General features: G+C 45.4%; 1 protein-coding gene across 1 annotated transcript in view; it reads right to left on the bottom strand.

Annotated features, from left to right (window-relative positions):
• Nucleotides 1–7,090: 7,090 nt before the first annotated feature.
• Nucleotides 7,091–14,766, bottom strand: part of lmbr1 (limb development membrane protein 1) — a 132,447-nt gene continuing 124,771 nt past the window's right edge. Inside the window, exons 17-18 of the mRNA XM_084325819.1 lie at nt 11,479–11,640; nt 7,091–9,517 (exon numbers count right to left, since the gene is read on the bottom strand). Of these exons, the coding sequence (XP_084181945.1) occupies nt 9,432–9,517; nt 11,479–11,640 (248 nt within the window). The 3' untranslated portion in view covers nt 7,091–9,431. The remainder of the gene's footprint in view (nt 9,518–11,478; nt 11,641–14,766) is intronic.

Raw genomic sequence — 14,766 nt, 5'->3', positions numbered from 1 at the left:
CCACCTACGCCAACTGCCCATACCGCCTATCAGCGGCGCCACACCGACCCTACTCATTGGGTCCGACCACGTGGACCTCATTGTTCCTACTGACGCGGTCCACATGGGACCCAGAGGATGCCCAGCCGCGGTTCAGACCCGGCTGGGGTGGACGCTCCAGGGCCCCCTCTCCGGGCCTTCCAGCCGACCAACGTCCACCCGCTGCCTTTACGCCAAGGCGAGCGACACAGACCCCACTCTCCTACAGCACGTTGAGCGGTTATGGACGCTAGATGCGCTGCCATTCAAGAACGAACGGAAGATGGTTCGGTCCAAGGAGGACAAGTTTGCCATCGCTCTACTAGAGCAGAAGACTACTAGGGTCGAGGTCAACGGAGTGCTAAGGTACGCGACCCCACTCTTGAGGCGGGAAGGGATGCCCACTCTGCACATGCCTAAGGGAGCGACGCACCACTACCCACATAGCACTGAGCGGCGCATCGCCAAGAACCCCCAACAAGCGGCGATCTATCGCGCCGAAATATAAAGAACATAAACACATAAAGAAAATCGATGACCGCGAGGCAGAAGGGACGACAGAGTCCTGGTACGTACCCCACCACAAGGTCACACACAATGGAAAAAACCACATTGTGTTCAATTGCAGTCATCAGATTGGACAGCAGAATCTGAATAGCCTACTCCTGCCCGGCCCCACACTTGGACCCTCCCTCCTCGGCGTCCTGATACGTTTTCGTCAGGACAAAGTGGCCATCAGCGGCGACATCAAGGGGATGTTCTTACAAGTCCGGCTGATGGAGGAAGACAAGCCTTTACTGAGGTTTCTGTGGAGGGAGAGGCTCGACGACGAACAACCCTCGATATACCAATGGGAGGTACTCCCCTTCGGCACCACCTGCAGCCCGTGCTGCGCCACGTTCGCGTTACAGAAGCACGTGGCCGAAGACCCCGGAGCTGACGATGATGTCCGACACAGCATTGAACGATGTTTCTACGTGGACAACTGTCTACAGAGCGTATCCATGCCAGAAGAAGCAGAGAGCATTATGATGAAGCTACGGGCTTCGCTAGCCAAAGGTGGATTCGACCTCCGACAGTGGGCCAGTAGCGACCCTCAAGTCCTCCGGCACCTCCCTCCAGAGACGAAGGCCGCTAGCAGCGAGACCTGGATGGCGCACACCCCAGGCGAAGCCCAAGAGATGACTCTGGGTCTCGTCTGGCGCTTTAAAACGGACTCGCTTCACAACCGGCACACGCCTCTGAGGACGGACCAGGAGGCGTCCACGACTAGACTGACCACTCGGCGGAGTGTGTACCGAACACTCGCCAGCCAGTACGACCCTATGGGGTGCATTCTCCCCTACACCACCTGGGCGAAGATGCTGGTGAGAGAACTATGGGCAAAGGAGCAGGGCTGGGATGACCCCATACCCGAGCACCTAGCCACCACATGGAGAGAGTGGGAGGATGAACTTGTCTTACTCCGCGAGGTTGCCATCCCGCGGAGCTACTTCCCTCCTACCGTGCGCTTGGAGACGTGTCAGATAGACCTGCACGTCTTCAGCGACGCCTCGGAAGTGGCGTACGGATCAGTGGCCTACCTGAGGGCTCGAGAAGAGGGAGGAGAAGTCCACGTAGCCTTTGTCCTGGCCCGCTCGAGGATTGCTCCCCGCAAGCAGCAGTCGATTCCGCGACTGGAGCTCTGCGCAGCCCTGGTAGGCGCACAACTTGCCAAAATGGTGCAAAATGAACTCACCATACCGGTGCGTGAGATCATCCTATGGTCAGACTCTATGACCGTGATCACCTGGATCCAGTCCGCCTCCTGCCGGTACAAAGTGTTCGTAGGAGTCCGAGTATCGGAAATCCAAGACCTGGTAGGAGCGGAATGTTGGAGATATGTTGACACCAAGCAGAACCCAGCGGATGTCATCACACGGGGGATGTCCCTAGCCGACCTCACCCATCCCAACTCATACAGTGATGGCCCAGAGTTCCTCAGACTCCCGGAGGAGAAGTGGCCTATCTCAACACCTCGGGATGCGAACCAGGACGAGTCAGAAATAAAGAAGTCCATGTTCTGCGGGCTGAGTCAAGCCCTCGGCTACGTTTCAAGCGATGTAGCTGACGTCGACCCCATCACCCCAAACTACCTCTTGATGGGGCGGCTGGACCCTGCACTTCCTCAGACTGTGTATAGACAGGACGAGATGAGCGGAAGGAGAATGTGGAGACACAGCCAAGTGCTGGCCGACCAGTTTTGGGCCCGCTTCCTCCTACACTACTTACCCTCCCTTCAAGCCCGCCAGAAATGGGTGAAAGACAGGGACAACCTGACTGTGGGGACCGTCGTGATGATCATAGACCAGTCACTACCCCGAGCTACGTGGCCAGCCGGCCGTGTGAGCCGAGTTATCAAGGGCTCGGATGGGAAGGTCAGAGCTGCAGAGGTCATCGTCCAAGGGCGGACCTATACCAGACCAGTAGCTAAATTGATAGAGCTTCCTGCGTTCCCTGACTCTCCTGACGATGACGATAACCCATCGACTTTATAGGTTACTTCCAACTCCCCATAGTCCCTTATGGAGAAATTGACTTGACCTTTGATATTAATCTGTGCCCCAAAATGTATTTGCTAATTAGGTTCCGACTAATTAGGGGGCGGCTGTTCTGAAGGTCCAGTATAACACATAAAGTCCACGTTTATTATTTTGTATACCTTATATATTGTTTATGTATATAAGATATATATTTCACGTTGTCTATTTACCTAACAGTATTTTATCATTCGCCTCTTTGCATATGTTCCATTCATCGCGCCGTAGGCGCGTGCGCATGCACCTGTAGACAGCATGAGCGCATGCGCGGGTTCAGGACATGCCCGGGCATGGTATGTGGGAGCGTATGTTTGGCGCAGTTGTAAACAGACCACAACGTATCTTGATAGAGAGCTGGTCGGCTAGTTAGATACAACAACAATATTGTCGAGCCACCATTGGAAGAGCAGAGGGACTTGGTTTGAGCGAAGTGAAGTAAATAATAATCTCTATAGATTTGCAGACGGGCAAATAAGAAAGTAACGTTGAGAGACTTTGGGCTGAACCCAGCAGCGTTCTGGATTCAACTAACTATTACTGACTACATGCGGGTTAGCCTTAGCATAAAAGGGCTAACTAGCTAGTGACCATGCCATCGGGCTTTTGGAATATTAGCTATTAAACCTGCCATCGGGCGTTTGGAATACAGGAACCAGGTCCGTACGAGACCCCCTATCCAGCGACGACAGGATTATACCACGTTGGTCTGCAGCTCTCTGGAGTAGGAACTCCAGAGAATATCGTCTCCATCCGCCATCTTGCTCCCCCCGTGCTGTTCACTCTGTCTCCCTCCATTCAGAGCTCCAACGGTCGGGTACCAGTAGTTTAGGAACTATACTTACCTCGGACATTGTTGCATTGACATTATATTAGTAACAGGAGATCTGTGATGTATAATATGTATGTTTGACTTTAATATTAAAGTGATTATTGGAACTTGGTATCACTGTCCCCTCGTAGGGTGTCCGCCATTTTGTGTACATTTAATGTCTGGCTAATTAATATTTAGTAGTGGTCGACCCTATCCTTTAAATACAGTCAGGGTCATGTAGCCCCTTAGCTACAGTGATACAGGTATAAATACCCTATAGTAGTAAGTCATACTGTAGAAAATTACATCGGGCACAGCCCCACGCCACAACCCATGTCTGCTCCCGGCTGCCCTTGAGGGGAAGGACGATGGGATGGGTCAAGCGCAGAGAGGACATTTCAACGGCGACCCAAAAAATGTGTCCTGTGTCGCCCATCTCGCATGTGTGTACGACGCTGCATGACGATGTAGCAATGTGCTACAAATAAAGACTTCTTCAAAGTCCAGTTTCATGAGTGAGAGGTAACGACACCTGGAAGTTTGTTTTGTTGGAGTACAGAAAGCATAGCTTAGTGTTATTATCTAAAATATGGTTTGTGTTTTTGCGCATTTCCGATTTGTGCCAACAGGATCTCGCAACACACATTTTTCGTAGACTAGTTGTGCTACAAATGGATGAAAACACTTACCATCCGGTCTGCAGTGACCATTTTGACCCGGGATGACTACCGCCAGCCAAAGAAGCGATGAAATCCTATACCAAAGCACTTTTTCCTCCAGAAAAATGCTGTTCTAAGACTGCAGCAGATAGAGCGGAGGTAATGTTATTAGCTAAAGTTATTGAGTGAAACGTGAACACAAAGGTCCATCCCTGTAGGGATCCTTTCCATAAGGTTTCATGCACTTACAATTCTGTTACAATCTGAGCCTGTCAGTGGCAAAAAACAAGCACTTTTAGGGGACATACTGTACTTTGTAAACCAATGATTACATTGCAGCTGCTGGCTGAAGCAATTTCCCTCAATACTGGACCAATTCCAAAAAAGATTGTCCCCATTAATAATAATAATAATAATAATAATAATAATAATTTTATTTGTAAAGCGCTTCTCAAGAACCCGAAGTCGCTGACATTAGGCGGGGAAACAGAGAAAAATTAAGAAACAAAAGGAACATAAGACCACGGGAAACAGGGAAAACAGCAGGATACACAAAAACATAAAGCCACAGTAACAAAGATCAAAACAGGTTGGAGGGGGGGGGGGGTTAAGGTTGGGGAAGGTTGAAGGCTAGGGAGAACAGGTGGGTTTTGAGGCGGGATTGGAAGGTGGAGAGTGTGGGGGAGTCTCTGATGGTCTGAGGGAGGGAGTTCCAGAGTAAAGGTGCAGTGCGAGAGAAGGCCTGATCACCAACGTTTTTGAGGTTGGATGACGGGACAGTGAGGGAAGCAGTGGAGGAGGACCGGCGGGAAGCCTTTTGCTTTTTCCAAATCCAACTGTGCAAAAATGCTTCCGCATTCGTCACCGGAGGTACCGTAGTGGCGTGCGGTAATGCGCCTTTCATTTTCCTTCACGCAGCGCCCAGCGCGGCGTGCTCGCTCAGGTGCGTGCGTGCGCCGGCGTGCTCGCGAGGTGCTCGCGCATGCGCATGAGATCCCGCCTTAACAATATATATAAGTCACCGCCCAAAATTCAGTATCCAGAAATAGCTCAATTGGCAAGACGCCATGGCTGTGGATCCTACAGCTAGTTGCTGGTGAGTTCGAATCCCGTCAAATATATTTTTTTTAACGTGATTTTTTTTTAACGTGTATTCTTTCGCCGGTTAAGGTTAGGCATGGTTAAGGTTAAGGTTAAGGTTAGGCATTGTTTCGGAGTTGGTTAAGGTTAGAACGGTTAAGTTTAGGCGCTGTTAAGGAGCTGGTTAAGGTTAGAGTTTGTCAAAGAGAATGGCAATATTCTTTCTATGGTTAAGGTTAGGCATGGTTAAGGTTAAGGTTAAGGTTAGGCATTGTTTCGGAGTTGGTTAAGGTTAGAACGGTTAAGTTTAGGCGCTGTTAAGGAGCTGGTTAAGGTTAGAGTTTGTCAAAGAGAATGGCAATAGACAGCCTATTTCCGCGCGACAGCTCCCAAAGCGGGCCTGAAAAGAAAGGCGCTTTACCGTAGTGGCGTGCGGTGACGAATGCTTCCGCATTTTTGGGGGGGGGGGGGGGGGGGGGCAGGCTATGGAGGGCTTTGAAGGTGGAGTCATTCAGATCCTAAACGATGGAAAAAATTGGTTTAAAAAATACCATAATAGTAATAAAAAATCAAAGCCTTTATACTGGAAGCTCCTCCTACACCAGCCTTTATACTGGAGGCTCCTCCTACACCAGTCTTTATACTGGAGGCTCCTCCTACACCAGCCTTTATACTGGACGCTCTTCCTACACCAGCCTTTATACTGGAGGCTCCTCCTACACCAGCCTTTATACTGGAGGCTCCTCCTACACCAGCCTTTATACTGGAGGCTCCTCCTACACCAGCCTGAATACTGGAGGCTCCTCCTATACCAGCCTTTATACTGGAGGCTCCTCCTACACCAGCCTGAATACTGGAGGCTCCTCCTATACCAGCCTGAATACTGGAGGCTCCTCCTATACCAGCCTGAATACTGGAGGCTCCTCCTGGAGACAAACCAATGTGAGTGGAAAATCTATTTACACACTGTTGATTTATTTGATCCAATAAATAACAGTATTGATAACAAGAGATTATTCCATCTATGTTATTATACATTAAATACATTAATATGGGTACTTTAGAAGCCTATCTTGAAAAAGCTACTCCATCTCACTTAGTACAACCTGGGCCTCCCTCTATAAAGCGTTTTGAACTCTTCCAGTTCTGATTTGGCAGTAGATCCTAAACAAGGCATGAGGTACAGTAGATACTGACAATCTCCTAATGCAAACATAAAAAAATAAATAAAAAAAACTTTTAAATGCGTTTGTTATCTTGTAGACTATTTCAGTATATGTACCAACAATGACAAATTAAATAGCCTAAGCTAACACTAGGTTAGCATGAGACCTAGCTGGTAGACCAAGGGTCAGAAAATGAATGCTCGCCAATTGGGCACGACGTAATGTAAACATGTGAAATTACGTTCCTGGTTGTATTATTAACTTGGTTGAGCCGATGAATATTCAGTTGATTGTTTGTAAAGTGCAATGTTTATAATCCCATCACTGTTTGCATGTCCTACGCAATCCGTCACGTCATTGCATTTGCAGGTGACTTGCCATGGAAAAATTAAGTGACCTGGCAGGTAACTTCAATTAGGGAAACCCATGAAAATGCAATCACGTGTCAGATTGCGTAGCTCAGTTTGAGGAAAAGATTATAAACATTGCACTTTCCAAACGATTATTTGAATATTGCAACTTCATGCCATTGGCATGATCAAGGTAGTGTAATAACAAAGCCAAAATGTAATTTCACGTCTTTACATTAACGTCATGCCCAAATTGGCAAGCATTTGTTTTCTGGCTTATGATATTTTCATCCAACCTCATAATATGACGTCGAGTCTACCGGCTACTGTCCTGTGTGCGTTTTGCCAGAGGGGACAGAACAGCCCCTGTCGCGTTTCCCACTTTGCCGCAAATGAAAGAAAGAATATACAATGTTTTTTCCTCAAAATCTTTTATTTGCAAACAAACCAACATCAAAAAGAACAACAAAACATACTTATAGAGCAGACTCAGAAATGAATGGTAAAAAAATACATTCACGTACATTATGACATTGAAATCATCACATTTATATCACCATAAAACTGTACATTATTATGGCCGTCAACTCTATCCTACCCCGAGTGCTCAGGTCTAAGCGTGTGATGGTAATGGAGCCCCACAGCCTCGCCGGGAACAGCTGTGGAGGAGGAACAGCTTATCCACTACATTCACTTCTATGAGCAATAGGTCTAAGTGCTATCTGGCCATTTGTTGACTGCAAATTCTGAAATGTATGGGAGGGTGGGCTTTCACAGTGGAGTTTTTAAATCTTTTTTTCTCTATCAAGAGACACACACACAATACGCATACACACACACACACACACATGCGCACACACACACACACACACACACACACACACACACACACACACACACACACAGACAAGACACAAAAGACGGCACAGGACAACAAGAGACTACCTAAACCTGTGAGATGCTCTTCCTGTAAGGCATTTAAGGTGGTTCTACAGAGACAAACAGCAGGACAGTCCAGCTAGATTCCACAGAGACACAACAACAGATAGGGCCCGAGTCACCAAGTCTTCGTATTGGCGGCAAAGTCGTATGTTTTTTTAAATGTTTTATACTGTATGGAAAACACTTCCATGTTTGCATTCGTTTTCTGTATTTTAAACCCTACTGCTTATGTACAAAAAAGAAGCAGGTGCAAAGTGCTTAGTGAGTCAGGCCCCTCCCCCCCGATGGGCAAAAAGGAATGCCCAATTATTTACATCCAAATAATGCAAAAGAGGTATGAAACGTAATACATTATGTACATGTAAATACAACATTTACAAAAATGACAAAAAGAGGTTTCGACAAAGCTTTTTTGTGCCCCTGTGAATTAAAAAAATAAATCGCTAACATTTTTGGGAAGATCATAATTTGACGTGTTCTCACCGTGTGCATAAATAAAGTTTTCAGGAAATAAAACCACAGGATCAACTCTGACAAGAGCTCTCCGGAGCCGATATGCAGGCCGTAGGAGAAAAATCCACTCTGGTTTTTCCCTTTTGTAGCGGCGGAGTGGGTGAGAGTCTAATCTAGAGCACCTAAGAGTTGACAAACAAAGTCTACAGAGTCAAAGCACTTCAGCGAAGACAAATAAAAACACAGTAGAGCACGACAAGCAGTAAAAAAAAAAAAAAAAAAAAAAAAAAACAAAAAAAAACAGACCTATCCGCGAGGAGAAACAATCGCGATTGAATTTGACCTCAAACTAATGTCAAATGGTTCCGTCCGTGCCGGGGCGAAGCATTCCGTCTGAGAATGGCCTTTTATGTTTTCACATTTTCTTTCTCAACTTAAAACAAATTTAAAAAACTAAATAACGAGTCGAGAGAGCCAGAATGAAGTGCGATCGATGACCGGAAAAACTAGTCGTACATTTCAGATTGTTAACTGCGAATGCTCCGTGTAATCGACTGACAATGATGAACATGGAAACGTTGACATTAAGACTACTTCTTTAGTTTTCCTTGTATAGATTGCAGTGTGTGTGTGGGGGAGGGGGCGAGAGGACTATATAGTGACTATTGGCGTGGGGCAACTTGTGGAGGAGGGACAGTAACCACCTTGAAAACAGGACATAAGCTTAAAAGGAAAGAGAGAGAAAAGAGGAAGAAGAGGAAGCCATCACAGAAGGTGCATAGTTTCACCCGCTGTACCGGCTAGCTCTATTAGTCTAGTTTAGTGCAGTGGTGAGAAGATTGTATTAGAATACCAGGTAAGTGGTGTGTGGGGGAGGGGAGGAGGGGAGGAGGGGGGTGAAGCGTGAGATGGGTGAAGCTTAAAGTCACAGTCGCGATTGAAGGTCAACATCATCGAAAGGTCACTGCAGTGATGCCAGTCTGTTTTTACACACTCGCCAGCCACCGTCCCCCCCCCCCCCCCCCCCCCCCCCCCCACACACGTCCCTCTTGTCCCCCGCTTCCATCCTGAGACGGTAGAGGATGGAATGTCAACGAAGAAGCTAAATTGCTTTCGGCCTCTATTTTGCAGCGTCTCCCATCAGATGCCGTCAGGGATTTTCTTTTTTTTATCGAGTCTCTTCCAATCCCTTTTCACCTTTCAGCAGTCAGGCGGGACTGTCCAAATCTCCCCACTGGCGGTGCTGAGAGGGGTGTGTGTGTGTGTGTGTGTCTGTGTCTGTGTCTGTGTCTGTGTGTGTGTGTGTGTGTGTGTGTGTGTGTGTGTGTGTGTGTGTGTGTGTGTGTGTGTGTGAGGCTGAGCTATCGTCCCTTTCAGAGAGTTTTCTGATGCCCGTTGGCCGAGAGCTTCCCAGACTCCGGGTCTGTGGGGCTGTTTGACAGTTGCAATTTATCCAGACCTGGACAGTGGGAGATAAGGCAGAGAAATCTCGTTAAAAAAAGAAGAAGAAGAAGAAAAGAAGAGCCTCAGACTCCCACTTAAGGAAGGTATTGATGTGTCCTCTCGCCCCTCGGTGCCTCCGTCTGACACTCTCTCCAGCTCCGTCCCCTGCCTCTGTGTCAGACGTCCAGGACCTGTCACAACAACCCCCCCCACTGTCACACGTCCGTCCGGCGGCACATTGGATCTTGCCGCAATTTCCTCCTGGTTTTGTTACTCGAGGTCCCTGTGTCTGAAATAAACAAACACTTATCTCCCTCCAAAGCCATGGGAGGAGGATATTGCTGCCAGCGGACCTGAGCCCCTCTTGTCGGACACAAGGCTAGGATGGAATTGGACGGTCAAGGTCTTTTGCTGTCGGGTAATAGGGCTTTTAGTATGTGATGGCTTTTTTATTATTATTATTTATTTATTTTTAACAGTGGAAATCAATATCTTGAATGCAGTGTTAACCGGTTCTATTACACCTCTATTATCAGGTATACATTTCCGCACTAAATACAGAGTGATTTCTGTTGGATCACATTATAGAGCTTTGATTTATAATGCCTGCGTAAAACATACATTCTGCAGATTTTCTTTGAGGTGGTTGAACTGACCACCTGCTAAATATGGACTGCTGGTAAGATGACTATGGGGCTGTGTGTCCACCATGCACCTGTACTTTAGCAGGCAATGCTGTTAGGAGACTATCGAAGACACATTAGAGGTTCCTTTTTGTGTGTAAAGTTGAACATTTTCAAAGCGGCCGAAGCGACCGAGCTAAGCTCCCCTCGCTGTCAGGGACGTGTGACAGTGAGGTTATCCATTGAAATGGAGGAGAAGAGGGAAGAATGGAGACAGAGTGTCTGCAGGTTCCAACAAGCTAAATTTAAGACCTTAGAGCAAAACTTAATTTACTTAATTTCACGACCATACGAAAAGAAAAAACACATAGCAACACTGAACTAAATACATTTCATATATTTAATATTATTTCATCTCCCGACAGCCTGCCCCCCCCCCATAAAATGTAATACCTGTGCAAATGAAATTCAAGACTTAATACGTTTTAAGGCTTTAATTATTTTAATTACTTTTAAGGCCTATAATTGTATTGCCTATATTTATGTCTTTCTACCATTACCCTGCCCATACCTGTACCCCCCCCCCCCCTATGATGCCCGAATTTCCCCAAGGGGATCAATAAAGGAATATCTTATCTTAAATTGAAAATGATGAATTTAATACTTTTTAATACCCCGCAGATACCTTGTGAGAAGACGTGTACCCAGTGGACACTAGGATTGGGTATCGTAACCCAATTCCATTGATCCCAAATCCCAATTTGATTTGATATTGATTTGATATAGATTCAATTAGGCTTGATGGTGCTGGGTTCAGGGGGCTACCGTTGTTGTTGAAAGATTGAAATTGAACATTTTGAAGTTGAGGATTTGGTCAACTGAGTTTACGTAGTAGTTCAGCAAAAACTCGGGCGCAAGGCGAACTAGAAACATTTGCAGGACTGGAGGTGTGCTACTGTATAAATAACGTTTAGCGAAGGTCTCCACACATCCACTGAAAAAAGGCAGATTAAAAGATCCATCTCAGGATTTTAATAATCTATATCAGATCGTCTAAATGAAGCAATTACATATATATTTTTTTATTTCTATGTATATTCTTTTCAGTTTAATTGAATTTCAAACCTTTATTTAAACTCGAAAGGCAACTAAGGTTCCCCTCATTTACGGTCACGTCGAGTGTACATACATAAATTAGCATATCAAAAATATAATAAATAAAATATTATATCTTGTAAAAAGAAATATATAACATTTTATAAGATATTTAATTTATTATATATTTTTTAATGTTTTTGTATATTTAATTTATTAAATATTTTTTTATATGATCAAATGTGGTGATAATGTTTACCTAGTGCCTTGAGGAGCTCCCCTCGTATAGCAGAAGTGAACTTCCTGACCAGGCATAGTGTGGTCACCACCGCAAACAGCAGGTTGTAGGACAGCACTATGTAGAAGTTTCCCAGCCAGTTGAATCTCCCGAAGTCTCCCAGGAGATCGAACCTGGTGATGCCTGCGAAAGGGGGAGAAAGATATCCATCAGTCAATCATGTATTTCGAAGCATTTCAAAAGGCATGGCTCAAGCAACACGTCTTTACCATCACCAAAGAAGTACAAACTAATGCACGTGTGACGCTTGGAGATGTGTGATGCATCGAGAAATAAGAGATGACATTTCACAATAATCAGAATTACTTTCCCCTCCCCTTCCTATCACTAGTAATCATAATAATCATAACTACTTACCTCATACTATAGTCTACCCATATACCTACTTATACACCTGCATATAACTCTGTATGATAGCATGTACAATAATGCTGTACACCACATATATACTGTAGTTACACTGCTGGCCAGTATGACTTACTACCATAGTGTCTTTATACCTGTATCACTGTACACATCCTTAACAGTTTGATTGCCAGCCATTAACATGGGAAACATGGTTAAATGCCAGGACCCACTTCAATGATAGCGTTGAGAACGCATAATCTGTCTTAAATTATGTGTCTAATCTGTCTGTCGTTTATCAATGACTTGTTTGCAGTCAACATTGTCGAAACGGATTTTTTTTTTTTTTTTTTTTTTTTTTTTTTAAATCGCTTCATTTTCGTTTTATAGCATTTTGAAAAAGCCCTCGTTTTTCAGGAAAATATATAGATTCCGTGATAAAAGGCATTTACTGGAATATTCTAGCATACACAAAAACTTTGTGTCGACTATTAGAATAAAAAAAATGACATTACTGATGTCAAACAAAGTGATACAAGGTACTCCTCTGGTTTGTGGAAACATTGGAATCGATGCCTTTATGTATTTTTACTTGAATCTATGTTGTTGGCCTTGTTTCTTTTTTTATTGTATTTTTGTTGTTTTGTATGTGTAATATGGACTTCGAGTCTGGAATAAAGTCTTCATCATCATCATCATATGAATACTATCTGTACATACATCTGATTAGCACTATTACTCAGTAGTACTAATTTATATATTTTATACCCAGTTTAATCACCTGTACATTGTATATTACTGTTACATTTGCACTCTGGTTGGATGCCAAACCTCTTGTGGTACTGTTATGTATAATGACAATAGATTTGAATCCAATCTAATCTAATCTAATCTAACTACTGTATGCTTTAGGAGAATCTCACGTCAGACAGTCCCAACAGTTCATTGCAGTGAACCCACACGGTGACGGGAAGTGTGATCGCGGCAAATTCCCCAAAAATGATTGCGATTTTCCTCTGGGGGGAGAGAACTCAAGGCAAACAGAAGATGTTCATTTTTCCAAGCTCCCCTTGACAAGACAAGTATTGTGTTCATAAGCAAAACCTACAAAAGCGCGGGGCTGCAGCGAGTGGGACTGTGTAGGAATGTCTGCCCTGTCTGTAGTTCAGGCGAGTGTCTCTTCAATGGCCCATCTCTTTCAGCGCGCGAGAAAGGCCAAACTGAAAGAAGGGCTTACACGCCAAAAACAATTTGATGTGCGCCGCGCACAGAAAACTCAGGACACGGCTCGCTGAGAACGCGTAAAAAAAAAAAAACTGCAAATAAAGAGAAGCATTTATGCAAATGACTTTCACAGAAAACAATCGTCGTACTTTTGAAACATTCAACGTCTTAATCCCGGGCCGGATTACCGCGTGTTCCCTCCTTTTCATGGGAAATGTTTTTATTTTTTTCATTATGTGGCTCATTTTCTTAGCGTGCAAAACATGGGAAGTACTACGAGAGAGAGGGAGAGGGAAAGAGAGAAAGAGAGAGAAAGAGAGAGAGAAAGAGAGAGAAAGAGAAGGCACGTCTGAGCCAAGACGCCGCAGCCTCTCAATGGAAGCACATTCACCTGTACACATATCCACCTGAGCCAACCATTGAGCTAACTACATATCTAATTCAAACAATAAACAAGCACAATCTTGTAGGTTTCCGCTGAGCCGAGTGATTGTGCAACGCCTGACCCCCTCAGTGATGGGAATCCTCCTTGTGGAGCAAAGTGATTGTGCAACGCCTGACCCCCTCAGTGATGGGAATCCTCCTTGTGGAGCAAAGTGATTGTGCAACGCCTGACCCCCTCAGTGATGGGAATCCTCCTTGTGGAGCAGAGTGATTGTGCAACGCCTGACCCCCTCAGTGATGGGAATCCTCCTTGTGGAGCAGAGTGATTGTGCAACGCCTGACCCCCTCAGTGATGGGAATCCTCCTTGTGGAGCAGAGTGTGGTGTTCCCATGCATTTACATTTAGCTGACGCTTTTATCCAAAGCGACTCTGGCAGCTAAGGGTAATAACATTGGACAACAAACAGTGTTGAACTTGAGTGCTACAGTCTTGAGTGCATACCGTAGTAGTATAGACATATTAGCATAGTAGGTAGTAATATAGGCAAGGTAGATCCCTTAGTAGCAGAGTGCATACTAGTAAAATATGTTACGAAGGTTAGTTCTTTTTATTTTTAAGTGTCTTGCTCAAATGGTAAATGGCTGCATTTTTATCCAAAGTTCACACACCGACGGCAGAGGCAACCATGCAAGGTGCCAACCTGCTCATCAGGCGCAATTATGGGTGTAAGTGTCTTGCTCAAGGACACTTCGACACACTGCCCAGGAGGAGCGGGAATCGAACTGGGAACCTCCGAATTACCAGACGAGTGCTCTACCGCCTGAGCCACTGTCGCGGTATTGTATCAACTTATAATACAGGTTTCTACTCTGATCATAGGTGTCACTCTCCTCTGTTATCTACCTACTTACAGTATAGTTATGGGATTCTGGACTAAATCATACGCAACAGATATCTTTCTTAGATGCGGGTCCCTGGGACCAAATCGGATGAAACAGGGATCCATGGCTCATCACGTATCAATTGCAGTGTCAAATTTCCCACGGGATAATAAAAGTATTTCTATGCTATCTGGGTCTCGACATGAGAAACCTTTGAGAACGCTAGGCCTACAGTATGTACAGAAGCAGAGCCAGGGTGTACAGGTAGGACTGCGCAGCCCGTCCTGACAGACGAGACAGAGCAGAGGTTCTGACCTGGTAACAAGGGTTCCTCCTGCCGGCTGCTCTTAGCTCCATACTGGGGAGCTAAGTATCTCAAACCATCTGTCAGGTCTGATCACACAACGCCTCGAG

The sequence above is a fragment of the Notolepis coatsorum genome (genome assembly GCF_963971535.1).
Source record: "Notolepis coatsorum genome assembly, chromosome: 12".
NCBI classification, from domain to species: domain Eukaryota; kingdom Metazoa; phylum Chordata; class Actinopteri; order Aulopiformes; family Paralepididae; genus Notolepis; species Notolepis coatsorum.
This window is presented reverse-complemented; position numbering and strand designations above follow the sequence as displayed.